At 40.9% G+C, this 15887-nt stretch overlaps 2 protein-coding genes across 2 annotated transcripts; both read right to left on the reverse strand.

The window, feature by feature from the left end:
• Positions 1 to 886: 886 nt before the first annotated feature.
• On the reverse strand, positions 887 to 5474 carry LOC124288738. The gene is made up of 8 exons (XM_046725267.1): positions 5261 to 5474; positions 4796 to 5005; positions 4426 to 4700; positions 4033 to 4192; positions 3476 to 3697; positions 3196 to 3343; positions 2673 to 2947; positions 887 to 1081 (listed from the first exon to the last, which is right to left on the reverse strand). The coding sequence occupies exons 1-8, from the start codon at positions 5387 to 5389 to the stop codon at positions 887 to 889; spliced, it is 1614 nt and encodes a 537-aa protein (XP_046581223.1). The 5' UTR covers positions 5390 to 5474.
• Positions 5475 to 6223: 749 nt separating this feature from the next.
• Positions 6224 to 11474, reverse strand: LOC124288736. The gene is made up of 7 exons (XM_046725266.1): positions 11416 to 11474; positions 11093 to 11219; positions 10565 to 10772; positions 9708 to 9856; positions 7722 to 8070; positions 6425 to 6729; positions 6224 to 6344 (listed from the first exon to the last, which is right to left on the reverse strand). Exons 4-7 carry the CDS (start codon positions 9726 to 9728, stop codon positions 6324 to 6326), a joined length of 696 nt encoding a protein of 231 aa, XP_046581222.1. The 5' UTR covers positions 9729 to 9856; positions 10565 to 10772; positions 11093 to 11219; positions 11416 to 11474; the 3' UTR covers positions 6224 to 6323.
• Between the last annotated feature and the right edge of the window lie 4413 nt (positions 11475 to 15887).

Raw genomic sequence — 15887 nt, forward strand, 5'->3', positions numbered from 1 at the left:
GCCAACTACATTGTAACCCTGACCGTCAGTCTTCTGCACTTGGTAAAGTCGAGCTGCTTCAGAAGAGTTATCTGAAAACGTGTCTGGAAACAAAGAACTACCATTATTCTTCAGCAAAGGAAACACACCCAATAGCTCAATGACCTTTGCAATAGGGCGATAAATGAAGAAAGGGTAATGATAACTTATAACGAAATATTTTGTTCTTGCGTACCTCGTCTTTGATACTGACAATACTGCCAGCATCCACCTCCTGCCAGTTGATCAACATCTTGCTGTTGTGACTGTTATCTGTGAGACCCCATTCATATCTGATCATGACGTCATAGGCTTCTGACAGAATCGGTATATCAGGATCACGGAACCGGGACATCATAACTTGGATCTAGACACACATAGTTCTGTGTATTATTAAACATCATACACTATCGATTCTTTTTTTCAACTCAACTCAACTAATAACATGCAAACACATTATCAGCAGGCTTTGTCCATGCCTGAAGGTTTGTATGCGATGTTAGGAAGACGGATGCAGTTATGGCTACAGAATGGTAATGTGAGTATGTATTAACAAGACGTATGTGTAATGACATCGCAGGTTCGGTACAAATGGCTAAAACATGAGTCGTTGGCAGAGTCTATAACGTTTATCTTATCTTATGGTTGTTGCATGTGTCTGACAATTGTTTGATGTTTGATTGTTTGAACATCACTCTTATGATGACGAAGTTGGTCATCCATATATGTTTTCCTCACTCAGAACTTACACATGCCTCCAAGAAAAGGAATTCAAGAAAAATATTTAAGTATACCTGACTTCATATTGTATTTACTTTCAAACTTTTCATACGTTACCTGTGCCGGTCCCCGTCAGTTTCCTGATATGTTAATGCCATGCTTCCAGCTGCTGGGGATGGGGTATGACAGTCACACCGTCACTATGGGTGGGCTTCGTACAGACTTTACCAGCACAGAACTTGACTGCAGCCCTGAAGGTTCGTCCTGGTTCTAAAGCTAAGTTACCAACTATGAGCCTCTCAGTCGACCCAAGGGGCTCGGAAATCTCAGGTGTTCCAGATATCTGCTCAGGTGCAAATACAACATGTGACGATATAATATGATACAATAATAACTGTTAATAACATAGCTTAACTAGAAAATCAAATCAGCAAACAATTCGTGAATCATATTTCATATGTTATCATCCTCGAACATTTTTGTTTCAATACTGACACCTTGTTTGATATTTTGATAACTTTTAATCAAAATAGAATTATTAAGAGCATTTTCCTTCACAAATGTACTTTGTGATATAAAATACACATAAATATTTGGAAGCTATATTTCAAGTTCTCATTTACCTGAATTGGGTAATTGTGCTTGCAGCCCCCAGTGTACATCCGGGTAGCCCAGAGTAGTGCTGGTATTGCTGATCCAGTGGGCTGCATATGTTGAAGTAGAGGCTTGAAATTGCAGATCACGAGAACAATCCTGGAAGTTGATTAAGAGTAAAGGTTGATTGTTATCTACACTTCAGTAAGTACAAGGGGAATCAGTAGGTACAAACAGTGACTCTCTCCAGTGTTTCATCACTTCACACAAAGCTCTATTTGCACCATAATCACATACATACCATCTTGATCGTCGCCGTAACATCATGACCTTGTTCTGGGAACAAAACAAGACAAATCGTCAGTTATGTTCAACAAAAAAGCAAAATATTTCCAATGAATAGAATAATCTGTTGCTACGATGAAACACCGCCTATCTGCAAATCATATTTTATCTAAAAATATAACCACAAACGTATGAAAATTATACTCTTATTGACTCGGGAGACACTCCAAAATCTGTTCGATGGAGATTCGATAACGATTCATCTTATATCAAGCTAAAAGTATTCTCAACATATGTATATATACTTGCAACATTGTGCGCTACAAACCTGGTTTTCTTGCAAATTCAGGCCAATAAACTCATGTTGCGAGACCTTGCCAACGTCTATGAAATTCCTGACGTCTGATGTACGAGGTTGAGATCCAATCCCGACTTTGTATGTTGCGGTCATAGACTCACTGACGAATCCATGCCATCTGGCCGTTAGGGAACCTGTTGAGATTTGCTGGTCTGTGTCCTGAATACCCTCAAATAATTTACTCACACATGTTCATGTGGTCCTGGTGATGCCTCGTCAAGTTAAAGGTGACAGTACAGAAGAATGTACAGAAGCAGTACATACGAATATTCAATGCATTTCCAAAAATCATCACATTTCAGTTATATTGAATCATAAATACAGCAAATATAGGTGAGTGAGTTAATATTTAACGTCACATTGGCAATTTTTCAGCCATATCGTGGCAAGAACAAGATTTGACGTTGGTAAAGAATATGTATAGATGATAAAAACCTGTTGTCAAAAGACAGCAAAGCTGCTAGATTGTCACTATTAGACTTAAGCTAGTATGTGAAGTTAAAATTAACAGCACTATTTGTACAGTACACAATATAAAACAGGCTATAAAGGCCAACAACTGAAGGTAGATCGCCAAACAAGGGATCGTGGTCACCAGTGATGGCTTCTGTATGTTCACTTGATTAACATACAGGATATTAAAGAAAAGATGACCTTTTATTCTGAGTCTTGGTTCGGAACCAACAGATACACGTACATCTATTTCGAGCAAAGATTCTTCTCCAGCTGGAATAACGTCTTCCACTACACCACGTAACGGCGGCATGACGTCATGGACGTAGGGTTCAGACACTGCCACTGTAGACAGTCCTACTATGTTGGTGACTCTGACTGACACAAAGTAGGTGTGGCTGTGATGGAGGTCCCAGTGGAGGTCTGTGAGGGCAACAGCTGTACACGTGGGTGGCGACGTCAGTGTACAACCTCCTCCTGACTGCAGCGTCGTGAAGGGGATTATTGTCGACTGACCGCCTAGAAGTTCAAGAATTGATTGAGGAATAGAAACAAAATGTGTTTACTTGTATTGGTTAAATATAAACAACAATATATGCGCATAAGACAAACTGTTACACACACAGGCACAGACACACACACACACACACACAGAGTGTTTATTGCATTTACTTTACAGACGTATTCCATCGATACTATACCCCACGACAGTGGCGTACGGGTCTAATACATCGACATATGCTGAGCAGATGACAAAGTATACTTACTCACAGAGACTTCGTACTTGAGATACCGTAACTCGGGATCTGTGAAGGCCTTATTCCATCGGGCAACCAGAACGTTACTTTCCAACATAACATTGATCGATCCAGAAAATCCAGGGTACAAGGTATGTACATTTACAGGGCCCACAACCTTAGAAATGAAAGAAAATTTATATCACAAAGCATAAGAACTGTCAAACTTGGATTTAACATGTTATGTTTACTGTAAACTCAGCGAATGTCACTTTAACTCACTCACTCACTCACTCAGTGAATGTCATACCTTTGAAGCTGAGATGCCAGCTTTGTTGATGGCCTTGATGGCGATGTAGAACTGTTGCCCCTCACTGAGACGGGTATGGTAGCCCTGATACTGAGGATGATGATGAGTGGACGTGTAGGGCAGGATATCTGGAGCTGCTTCACCAGAAGGATCTGACATCAGCCCAAGCTCGTAGTCATAGATACCACTCTCAGTGTCACTGCCAGTCCAGTTTACGAAGAGCTGGCAATGGAAGGTGAGGACATGACACAACAAACTATATAAATATATACCAATGTAGACATCATACATTTCAAGTTTTTTTTAGCACTTTTCCACTTCATAAATACTGCTATGATATGCATGTCTTAATATAATTCAGTTTCTAGCATTCCTAGTTCATTGTGAGGTGTACTGCCACATTCAGCTAAAATCTCCATACCGGCTTGTGAACGAATATTTCTCTGTGGAGAATTAAACAACATAATAGATATGGTGCTGTCACAAATACCACGAACAGAACTAAGTTAATCCTCAAGCTCCATATAATGGCAATACCCGGTAGTTTATTCACTCACGTGATGTTCCCTGCAGACGTATAGAGACGTGATGAAGGTGGGAGGCATACCGACTAGAGATCCACAACCATCGGTGTACATATGTATCCTACTTCCGTTGATGTAACGATGTATTGGAAACAAGGACAATCTCTCGTCATCTACTGGCGTGGCCATGGACCTGGATCCAATGTAAAATCCTCATAAGTACAATTTAAGAAACATTCAATCAATCGTGTGTTAAAACACACAAATCCCAAACTTCGGATGATACTGATACATCCGTCAATCAGTGACTGTATTGCTGAGAGTTATTGAACTGAATTATATGCATCTTATATTTAACCCAATTACTCATATAAGTACTGACTGAAGCAGATGACAGTTAACTATGTTGATAAGCTATTTCTGTACCTGCAACTGTCATCTGGACTGACCACCTGGGCACGTCTCCTGTGGGCGTCGATGAACCACACAACATTATCTGATGACTTGACCAGCCCCTCCATCACCCTGGAGTCTCTCACTGCCACCTCACTGACACTGGGTGGTGTTGTGTCTACAGTCACTCCGTCAGAACACACTGGGTCAGATGCTTCCAGTGCTCGGTTGAAGGCCACCACTGTCACGTGATACTTGCCGACAGTGGGCGCTGTCCAGGAGGCGGATGTGGAATAGGTTTCCGTGACCTGTATGTGAGTAAGATGATATTTAGGAAAATACATTTCACAAATAGGCATACAGTGGATAACGTTTCATACAGTTTGCAAGAGAAAGTACATGCCTGTTGTGAAGGAACATCCAGATCAAAAGCGTCGGCTCCGTGGCAGTGAGAGCTAAATATGTACTGATAGAACATGACCCCACTCTCTCTGTCAAAGAACCCGTCCCAGTGGACGTGGAGCTGTAGACTGTCCTGATAGTCCACTTCCGGGTGTCCAGACTGACCATCGTGGACAACGCCAGTATGAGGAGGACTAATGTCTATTGTAACCTGCGAACGAATACAGTATCTATGTTACAGATCCACAAGTGTATGGCGATATATACAAATTTTGACATATATTTCCCCATTTATTATTGATATATTAATAATCATTTCATGTAGAACGCATGCATGGTGAACAGATCACTGACTAAGGTCCACATACCCCGCGCTACGTTGATGCTGTGTTTATGTTATAGTATGGGGCATAGATCCGCTTTGTGGAACGGGTTACGAGGTTGTAGGTCAATTTCAGGTACGTACCTTAAAGTCCAGTTTGGTTGTTAGCAATGCTTGATTTGTTACAGTGACCTCCACATAGTAGTCAGAATCGTGAACTCCCGTTTCTTTGCTGTCGAGTATTCCTCCATGAGAGTTATTGCTGTCCACCATAGCAGTTACAACATGGAAGTGACGGTGATAGCACCCGCTAAAGGGGGTACAGTAGCAGCTTGCCCCCGCGCATTGTCTTCGTACTTATTATTGCAATCCTCAATTGTCTGGAATGTATAAATAACTGCCTGGTAACAGCCAACAACATCAATGTTTTCGGGCGAGTTTCGCTCGTTAGATAATGCAAAAGTTCATGAATATATTTGCGGGTCTGCTTGAAGATATTATTACATTTGCGAATGATACATTATTATATTCATACATTATATCTCTATTTTCACAACCAAAACGTCATATGGCTTTTCTTAAAACACGGTACTGCCCTGAGGCCTACCCTACCATGCAACGATCGAAAAGGAGCACGTGTTTAAAGGAGAGAAACTTTTCCAGCAAATCAGTAAATAAACAGCATATCATGTCACTTCCTTTGACATACTGCTTCAATGTTACCATAGTTATACCAAATACTTCTTCAATGTTACCATATGGAATCTTAGAAAACTTACACTGTGTCATTTGGCAGTATATATGTGACATTATAGCATGTATAAGCAAAATGTTGTTTTCAACAAACCATGAACTTGGTTTCATTTTAAATCTTGTGTAGTTTGTCATTATTATAGTTACCGCTATCCACTGTACATCGAATGGGTATGACGTGCATCATGTCCTCAAAATTAGAATGGAAACAATCATTATGATAATTGACGCACATTTTAGTGAGAAAGTGGACAGTTGTCAGATGTGCACGAATATGAGTCATTCTTGTAAACAATGGTTATCAGCTCTCAACCATCAAGTGTTGACGAATATTCACAGTTTACTCACTGTGGCTTCTCCTTGTGCCGTCATATGCCCTATTCCATGTACGATCTCCTGGTTGTGATACCTGTCCACTATTCTCCAGGATACCGTCTCCAGACCGCTGTGCTCATCATACGCTACCCACTCTATCCTGGAATTGTACCGAAGCAGCAATTAATGAAACAAACAAACAAGAAGAGATTTACGAACATGCGGAAGACATTGACTTACGTAATGTTTGTGAGTGTCTCTGCTCCATGTACACTGACGTTCAGTCTGTCTCCTCTGGAGCCACAGGTTCTCTATGACTGGAGGTGATGTGTCGATATGGATTGTCACATTCTCTTCTTTCATTTCCGACATGATGTCATAGGCTCGAACCCAGAAGCGTACAGTGTCCCCGTCCACTAGTGAGGGTGTTATGGTCTGTGACTGATTCAGACCTTGACTGGTGAACAGGTTATCAGCTGGTGGGCTGGTGATGGACGACCCTCCTTGGTGGTCGACTTTGTAAAAGGTGAGGAAGCGAGTTATACCTGAATAGTAGACAAATTATATGCATTATTACACGACTGCGTTTCCATAAATATGGAATATAAATTATATTGAATTCCTTTACATGACACGTCAACACACCTGTAAATGTAGCTTATGCTGCGGTGACATATTCAGATACACTGCAGGGGCCCGTTCCTCAAAGCGATCGTATAGTACAGTCGTAAGTCTACGTTAAAGTATGGGAGTTACAATCATCTTAGCGCTACGATCGCTTTGATGAACGGGACCCATGCGTAATTTCATTCACTAAAGGAGATTCGGAAACCTTATTGGATATAATATTTGATCAACACCATTGCGTATTCACAGGATCGGCAAGTGTCCTTGATGTGACAGATCATGCACGAAGAATTAACATCATTGACATGTTAGCTGATATGTACAAGCGAGTCTTGTAACGCTCCGGTAATTCTGCGCAGCTGCAAGTACCTATTAAGCATCGTCTGCTACGCGAAATCAGGACATATCTCAAGGGACTGGCTTTTAATCACTAAAGGTAAGTAAATGACAGTATTTGACAGATAAATTGACAGTTTTATGAAAATGCGTTTTCTTCAGACTTTTAAACCTTTTTTCTGCATTTTCATAATTGGATTTAATATGAAACACTCTTCCTTACATTGATGAAGTGATTTTTTAAAAATAATCTGGCCCTAATACGCTTCCCATACTTCGGATCTCCAGCTGGATGTTATGCGCATCAGTTGCTGCGCAGAATTACCGGACAGCAAGCGATGTCGTCAGAACGCCGGTAAGGTCAACCGTATGGCATAATGCAACGTTAGAATCTTATAGTCGTCAATAAAACTTATATTTCTAGGTAAATATGATGCATACCAACATGTTTAGTCACGTAAACCACAAAAAATAAGAGACGTTAGTTGCCGTGTTGTGATCGATGTGCTTAGGTGCGCGGAATTACCTGACGGCATTGTACATTCACAAGATCACAGACAGGACATAGACATACCTTGAACATTATCGATGGCATCAACTGTTCTGTCACCTTCGTAGTCATCATAGGGGGCTTCAACGTCAGTCACGGTGTCAATCTGGCCGAGCCACTTGTTGTGATCGTGTTTTGTGTTGATGTATCTGTTGGTCCAGTCTACTGTCACCGCTGATGACGTCATTTGCCATGATGACGTTGCTGATGATGCTGTCGTCACGGAGAGAGTTGTATTTTCTTGTGTTGTTACAGTCGAATTACTATCATACATAAGGATCCGCCTGGCATTTCTGTGATTACCTGCCTTGTCATAGACGGTTAGCACGATCTCGTAGACGCCATCACTGGTTAGCACGTAGTTTTCAGACGACTGAAAGGAATCATTAACGAGATCTGGATATACATATGGTGTTGTGTAGTCCTCTGCATAGAGCTCAGGTCACAAATCAGTTGAAGTTAAGTAACGCTGGGCGCGGAGAGTCATTGGATAGGTGACCGTGTTTGGCAGCTTGAGTCCTGAGAGTTTCTAGGACTTCAGTCCTCCCCCACAACTAAGCACATGTGGTACATGTGGTCTCACCTTGGGCAAGTGATTTTGTTCAATATTGCCACTGTTCCCCCAGCAGAAAATGGGTACCAGATGGGATAACTCAGACTAAAAGACTATAACATTCTAGCGCCTACTAGGCAGCTTGAGCTATTCCGGAGTAATAATGTGCTGTGCTATTCATTGTTAGCGCCATGAACATACTTGGTGTGGAGTTTGGCGCTATATAAATGGAGACATTACATATGAAGGGCTTTAAGATATTTTTTACGGTTTGACAGTTTCGAGGAATCGTGACGAGAATGTATATACTGACTTGGGCATTTAATCCAAAAGAATAAACCTCCTCGGTAATGAAGTTAAACATTTTATGGATTTCAACCTCTGGTCCCTGGCAGTTAGTGGCGTTACGATGAGGGTTCTTACACCTTTATCAGATTAGAGTGATAACGGTGCAAGAATATATACACCACGATACATGTTAAAAACATAAGTTGTTATCTCTGAAGCGGTATGTTGACTCACTTCCAGAATATCAATCCAAAGGTTCAAAAGCCAAATTTACGATTCAGTACAGAATGGGTCCCACAACATCTCTACAGGAGACACGAGTGCCTTTTATTATTAGGGTCAGTGGCGTTAGAATAAGGGGACTAGATTACTATAATTATTCCCAACCCTAGACTCCTTTTTCCGATCAAGCCCTCTTTGAACTCTTTGGATGATACCCCATTCCTCATCTCATTATAAAACAAACTGGCATCCATACATTTACCATTAGAGTGAACAGATGAAACATAACACAAGTTTTGATCCATCCATCAATGTTTAACGAATTGTGTCAATCGGAATTCCTTGGTAATAAATAGAAATTATTGTAAAACATCAAATTTAGGACAAGAAAGCCGAGAAGTTTAAAACCTCCCGGGTAAAGCGGTTTGAAACAACTTACTCATTTGCGCTCTAAACTTCAGTGTAGTATTTTGATTAAATGAAAACCAAACCGAGGGCGCCAATAGCACCGTAATAACCCGCTATGTTGTAAAATGTCTTCTTCTATGATTTCTTATTCCCGACATAGGACTGGTATTTGGGCCATTCAGCCTTGTATCGATTATTTATCGATAGCTTTCATACATACATTTGTTATGGTAATAATCGTTTCCTGCAACTGCATGTACGTACATGTAAGAATAATTATAGACTTGAGTTTCTATATGACTCCTGAAATTTCCGAATTGCCAGTTATGGACGATGGTGACAACATATATAGGGTAGACTTATGGAGTACATTAGCGTGTCGTGTGTATTTTATTCCACTTACTCTGTCCACAAAATGTCAGTATATCTATGGACACTAACACACGAACGTACGTACAAACATCTGCGCACACAATTCTAAGGAACTATTTTCACTTATCAATGAAATCACGTTTGTAACAGGTAAAACAAATACTAACTGTCGAGCTGTTGAAATCCATATGATCAAACCCATCAGACCGTTCACGGAGAACACCCCCATCTTTTGGAGTTCAGTCACTCCCCTCACAAAACGGTCAATGCCTGAGTCAGCATCTGACCAGCAACTCCACCGGAGGTTCACTATTGGCTGAAAGACGTAATGCGTTTATCAACTGTAAACAATGATAAACTAACCAAACAAGTTGTTTTTCATGCTTTCGAGCAATTTATTTTGTACAGATGTCTTGACCAAAGCTTTGAAAGAAACACATGGCGCTTGAGGCCATGGGTTCGACGGTGTTTAAAATGAAATAGCTTGAGGTTAAATCGTTACATGCAGTGGTTTTGTCATCACCTGAAGCTCAGTATCGTTTGTTCTCAATAACTGCACGACACCCATTGGAACCAACAAACCAGTGGATGGCACTTTGCAGCCAGTATGTATTTAAAGAGGTCGTTTAACTCATTCCTGTTTGATTTCCAGGAGCTGTCAAAACACCACGTCTATGTTTTATGGTGCCATGGGCCAATGTAGTTCTCAAGGTAGGAAAATTGTGTTCCTGACAATGTTAAAAACACGTTGCGATTGAACAGCTGCGGGTCTACCAATTGTATTTTTTCTCGCCAGGATAAGACGCTTGTCACAAACGTTTTCAAAGAAACATAACAGATTGGCACTGCTTTTCCTTTGTCATGGATGTAGCCGCCATAAAGCTCAGCGGGACGTGTTTGTGATGATGTATAGAAATGGAGATTATTGAAAATTTCGTTGCTGGGCAACAAGGAAATCTTACCATCTTAAGCATCTACTTTGACAGTATGTTGCTAATATACACTGTACACTCTGTACACTTACAGTACGGATGATATTGGGAGCAGCCAACATGCTGCCAACACAGGCAGGAGTAGAACGGCCAGCATGATACGGAGCCACCAGGTCAATGGACACAGTAAAGGTGTGGGTCTGTGTGGCACCGTCGTAGTAGTGGGTCGCTAGTGTGTTACTCTCCTGGTTCCGGACTTTGACGTATCCGCCATTGGTGGCCGTGTAGGAAAACACAATACTGTCAAAGGAAATGCAAAATATTCACAACCTGCTCCGCTGTGTAATCTTCACTAAGGATGGAATGGCGGGGTTTCGATCTAAATCGATACCCAAATACATTAATATTCATGTAATTGTTAACATTGTTACTATGCCTGAATGCCACCATTTAAAGGTGATGATACGAGGATTAGTCGGGTAAGAATAGGTGAAGAAGTTGCCATGGAACAATATGAGCGTCAGACCTACATCCTCAGTATCACTCATACAAACAAAGTTTTGCATAGTGTACGAGTGTGTTGAACTTTCTCTGATACCCCCAACGATTTAGTTACTCACTCATCCCTGTGACGGAAGGGCAGGAGTGATGGAAAGACTTCCTCCCCTGTCTTCTTGCCTGCACATGTGTAGCCATCTACGTCAGGGTTGTCTTTACTGGGGCGGTCACATGGGACATTCTTTGCACCTTCAACATTCACAAGAATCACCCTGTTTGTCTCACTCATCAATCATGTACTATACATAATCAGTGGCAAATGACAGTCATTACCAAGAACCATTAAATTCAGTTTGCTTTAGAACGGTGTTAAAATGGATACAGATAGCTGTTGACAGAGAATATGAATACATTTTAAGTACAGGAGGCTTAAATTCTTCCTTACGTTTGCTGGTAGCAGGATCGTCTCTACAAGCAGCCACGTTGGTACAACGTGATAGTACGCAATCACACTTGAATTCTCTTTTGAAGACTTCAATTCTCTGTGCTAAAATTATACATTATTAGTCAATATTTCCACATGTTAGTAAACATTTCTGATGAAAGATCAATTACGCTACTTCAAGTAACATGACATTCTGTACCAAAACCATAAACTGTTTGGTGATCATTTCCAAAAATCATATATGCCTGTTTAACCTTAATAATGCTTTCCAAGTCCTTATGGTTATTCCTGAGAACAACGTATCATAGCATTCCCAATACCTATCAGTAAAAACTGTACCGTTCGTTTGTCTTCTAAGTGTGAACTTGGCTGAAGCGTTGACTATGCCCACTTCATAACCCTCAATAAAACCTGGTGTGGCTTGTCGACGTGTCCTAATTCCTTTACTCGGATCAACTCCTGGGTTACTTTCTGGTATGTGCTTAGTCGTAAAGCTGAACTCCACACCGGACGGTGACGCAATGTTTGACCAAGTTACATTCTGAGGTGGATCACTGTTGATGTCTCCCGGTGCTTCAGTGTCCTTGTCAGCCTTCAGTATAAGCTGGTTTTGTAATATCGTAGGTTTTGTCGTTACTGGGATGAGAAATGAAAATTACATTATCAGAACTGCGTGCACTTTTCATTTCATACCTTTAATTCCGATGTATTCCCTCCTGATATTGCTGGAATATTGCTAAAAGCGGCGTAAAACTAAACTCATTCACTTTAATTAACCATCCACTTTCAGGACCAATAGGTCCACCAACACGACGCTTATACAAACGGAATCTGGTGATAATAGACCTCTGGAATCTGTGATTCTTGGGAATGGTGTCATGGGCCGAACCAGCCTGGCATTTATTCTTTTAGTTTTCCATAGCTTTTCAAGTCTTTGTCTCTGGAGTATAACGCCACTGTATCCCTGGTGTCAGCATCTAGGAGATCGGTGCTATTTGACACTGTCCTTGTTGACACTCCATGGTGGGTGGGGAGCAGTGGTGCTGAATCTATTTACACTTATCATGGATCCCACTCCATCTGGTTCATTGCGAAACGACGAAAAAAGCGACGTTTCGAACATGTTGCTGACCCTTCAAAACTGTTTCTTCGAATTCTGACTCATGGGCTCGTTTCCTTGTGATTGAGGCAACTGATTTTCTGCCTATAAAACTAAATCCTTTTGCGATATCTAAGGCTGTTTCTGGAATTTGTGGAGATGTTAAGAACGTCACCCGTCTCCGTAGTGGTTCACTTCTGGTGGAATGTGCACGGAGACAGCAGTCTCTCAATCTTTTGTCCATCACAACTTTGCCAATATTGAGGTTGCTGTGTCTGTGCACAGAACATTAAATTCATGTCGAGGAATCATTCGCGACAGAGCTCGCTGTCTGTTCGACATGTCAGAGGATGATATTGCTGCAGAGCTTGTAGATCAAGGTGTAACCGCTGTAAAACGTTTCACCGTCAAGAGAGGGTACCTTGTGAAAACTAATACATATCTCTTGACGTTTGCCCGTGCATCTTTACCACAGTCAATTAAGGCAGGATACTTTAATATCGGGTGGATGTATGTCCCCAGTCCATTCGGTGTTATAAATGCCAGAAATTTGGTCATGGATCCAACTCTTGTCGTGGCTCTGTGGTGTGTCATCGCTGTGGTGACAATCATGAACACGCAGACTGTGACAAAAGAGTTTAAATGTGCAAACTGTTCTGGTCCACATGACTCTTCATCCAAATCCTGTCCCGTTTGGCAAACGGAATAAAAAATAATGAAGCTGAAGTGTGAAAAGAACATCCCATACCTTGACGCTAAAAAACTCTTTAAAAGTGAGAATCAGACTCCATTACATCCGTCATACTCTGCTGCAGTAACTCGGTCTGTAATGACATCCTCTGTTAGCTGTCAAACAGATCTGACTTGGGTCAAATCAGAGAAGCCCATGAATTCTTCTTCACCCTTACCCTCGACATCCCGAGCTCCCTCAATCTCCATCTGCCTCTCAGACCTCATCTGGATCTCAGACTTCATCTGTCTCTCAGTCTTTATCAGACTCTCAGACTAAGACTCAGCCAGAGACATCACAAGCGTCAGCTCAACAGTCAAACACTGGTCATTTGCCCAAAAAAAGAAAGGAAAAAAAATTCAACAGGAAACAACAATTACCAACTGTCCCAATACCTTCAGAGGTTCCTTTTTGAGAACCCCTTTGAACCTCTAGATATGGAGGTGTCACCGTCCACTCAGGACACACGGAGGAGCTCCACTTCCTCACATTCACGTGGACGATCACCAATTGAGGCACCATGACTCAATTGTCCACTATAATTCAATGGAATTGCAGAGGACTCAAACATAATTTCAACGAGATTCAATTACTAACACAGGATTTTCAACCGTCAGCTATATGTCTCCAAGAGACATATCTAAAACATACCGATAACTTTATTCTGAGACGGTATAGTGATTATCACTCTTTCTCTCCTCCAGGAGACAAAGCAACTGGAGGTGCTTCCATTTTGGTACGGCAAGGGATAATACACAGCCCTGTTCCTCTTAGTACAAATCTTCAAACTGTTGCTGTTCGCATCACCCTGCATATTGCATTGACTCTGTGCAGTTTATACATTCCTCCCTCTACTGATATTAGACAGTCGGATCTTAAAAACCTATATGACCAGCTTCCGAAGCCATGTATCATCATGGGCGATCTGAACGGTCACAACCCACTTTGGGGAAGTGACCATACTAATACACACAAAAGGTAAAATCCTTGAGGAATTCATTTCCGATAATAATTTATTATGTATTTTTAATGATGACTCAGCCACTTATTTACATCCAGCTACGGGAACATATTCTTCCCTGGATCTATCACTCGCCGATTCCACCGTATATAATGAATTTGAATGGGGTACATGATGACCTATGTGGAGTGATCACTTCCCACCATTCTTAAAGCGGTCAACCCTGGTGATGATCCACCTTTATCACGACGGAATTTTGCCAGGGCTAACTGGTCATTGTATCAGACACTATGTACTGATCACTTAAAACATGACATTTTGCGAACAGCGAAGATCCTATACAGTTATTTTCAGATATACTGAACAACATTGCTGACCAAACTGTACCAAAGTCCTCTGCAATTCCACACCTTCGTAAGCCATGGTTCAATAATGACTGTAAACAGGCCAGAAAGTGTAGGAAGAAAGCTGAAAAGTATTTTCGCCGACATCCTACTGTCCATAATCTAGACAAAGTTAAAATTTTAAATGCTAAGGCTAGACGTGCTTTTAAACAAAATAAGCGTCAGTCTTGGCGAACTTATGTTTCTAAAATAAATTCACGCACACCTATGTCCAAGGTGTGGAACATGATTCAGAGAATAAAAGGGCAAAGGTTCTAAATCTACTGTTCACCATCTGAAGGATGGTGATAATTTATCAACTGATAAAACTGATATTGCCAATAAACTTGGTGAAACTCTCGCCAAACACTCATCTTCATCAATTATGTCCCTGAGTTTCAAAACTTTCCAGAAACAACAGGAGAAGAGAAAGGTTACATTTTAACTCAGACAATGGTGAAGATTATAATGAATTATTTTCAATACATGAGCTACATACCGCCATGAGCAAGCTCATGATACAGCAACTAGGGGCAGACGATATCCACTATCAGCTCCTGAAGCATTTGCCCGAACCATGTTTGGAAACATTGCTAAATATTTTTGATTCAATATGGACTTCAGGGGAATTTCCCAACTTCATGGCGTAATGCCATTGTCGTCCCCATTCCAAAACCCGGCCGGGATCATACTGATCCATCAAATTACAGACCAATCTCTTTAACGAGTTGTGTCTGTAAAACCATGGAACGAATGGTAAATAATAGACTGACATGGTATCTTGAAACCAATAATCTCATAACAAATATTCAATGTGGTTTCAGGAAAAATCGTAGTACCATTGATCATTTGGTACGTTTAGAATCCTTTGTCAAAAAATGCAATAGTTAATAAACAACATGCAGTATCGCTATTCTTTGATCTTGAGAAAGCGTACGATACCACCTGGAAGCATGGCATTTTAAAGGATTTATATGATTTTGGTTTAAGGGGTCGTTTACCTCTTTTTATATCACAGTTTTTAAAAGACAGGCAATTTCAAGTCCGAGTGGGTTCAACCCTGTCTGACCATTACAATCAGGATCAGGGTGTCCCACAAGGCAGTATTTTGTCTGTCACTTTATTTAGCATTAAGATCAACAGTTTATCCAAGGTTTTAAACGATTCCATTGATGGATCACTTTTCGTCGATGATTTTAACATTTCTTGTCGCGGTAAGAATATGCATACTATTGAACGGCAACTACAGTTGTGTTTAAATAAAATACATAAATGGTGTCTTGAAAACGGCTTTAAATT

This window comes from Haliotis rubra, unplaced genomic scaffold, assembly GCF_003918875.1.
Source record: "Haliotis rubra isolate DU_JTF1 unplaced genomic scaffold, ASM391887v1 Scf423, whole genome shotgun sequence".
Lineage (NCBI taxonomy): Eukaryota > Metazoa > Mollusca > Gastropoda > Lepetellida > Haliotidae > Haliotis > Haliotis rubra.

Bases quoted from the DNA above. Each gene is read 5' to 3' on its own strand.
- LOC124288736 (XM_046725266.1), bottom strand. From the start codon at position 9,728: ATGGATTTCAACAGCTCGACA. The intron at 8,071-9,707 runs GTTAGTATTTGT...GATTCCTTTCAG, and splicing joins TGGATTTCAACAGCTCGACA to TCGTCTGAAAACTACGTGCT. The intron at 6,345-6,424 runs GTAAGTCAATGT...GTACAATTCCAG, and splicing joins GAGACACTCACAAACATTAC to GATAGAGTGGGTAGCGTATG.
- LOC124288738 (XM_046725267.1), bottom strand. From the start codon at position 5,389: ATGGTGGACAGCAATAACTCTCATGGAGGAATACTCGACAGCAAAGAA. The intron at 4,701-4,795 runs GCATGTACTTTC...ACTCACATACAG, and splicing joins TGGATGTTCCTTCACAACAG to GTCACGGAAACCTATTCCAC. The intron at 3,698-4,032 runs GTGAGTGAATAA...TTCCATTGCCAG, and splicing joins ACGTCTGCAGGGAACATCAC to CTCTTCGTAAACTGGACTGG.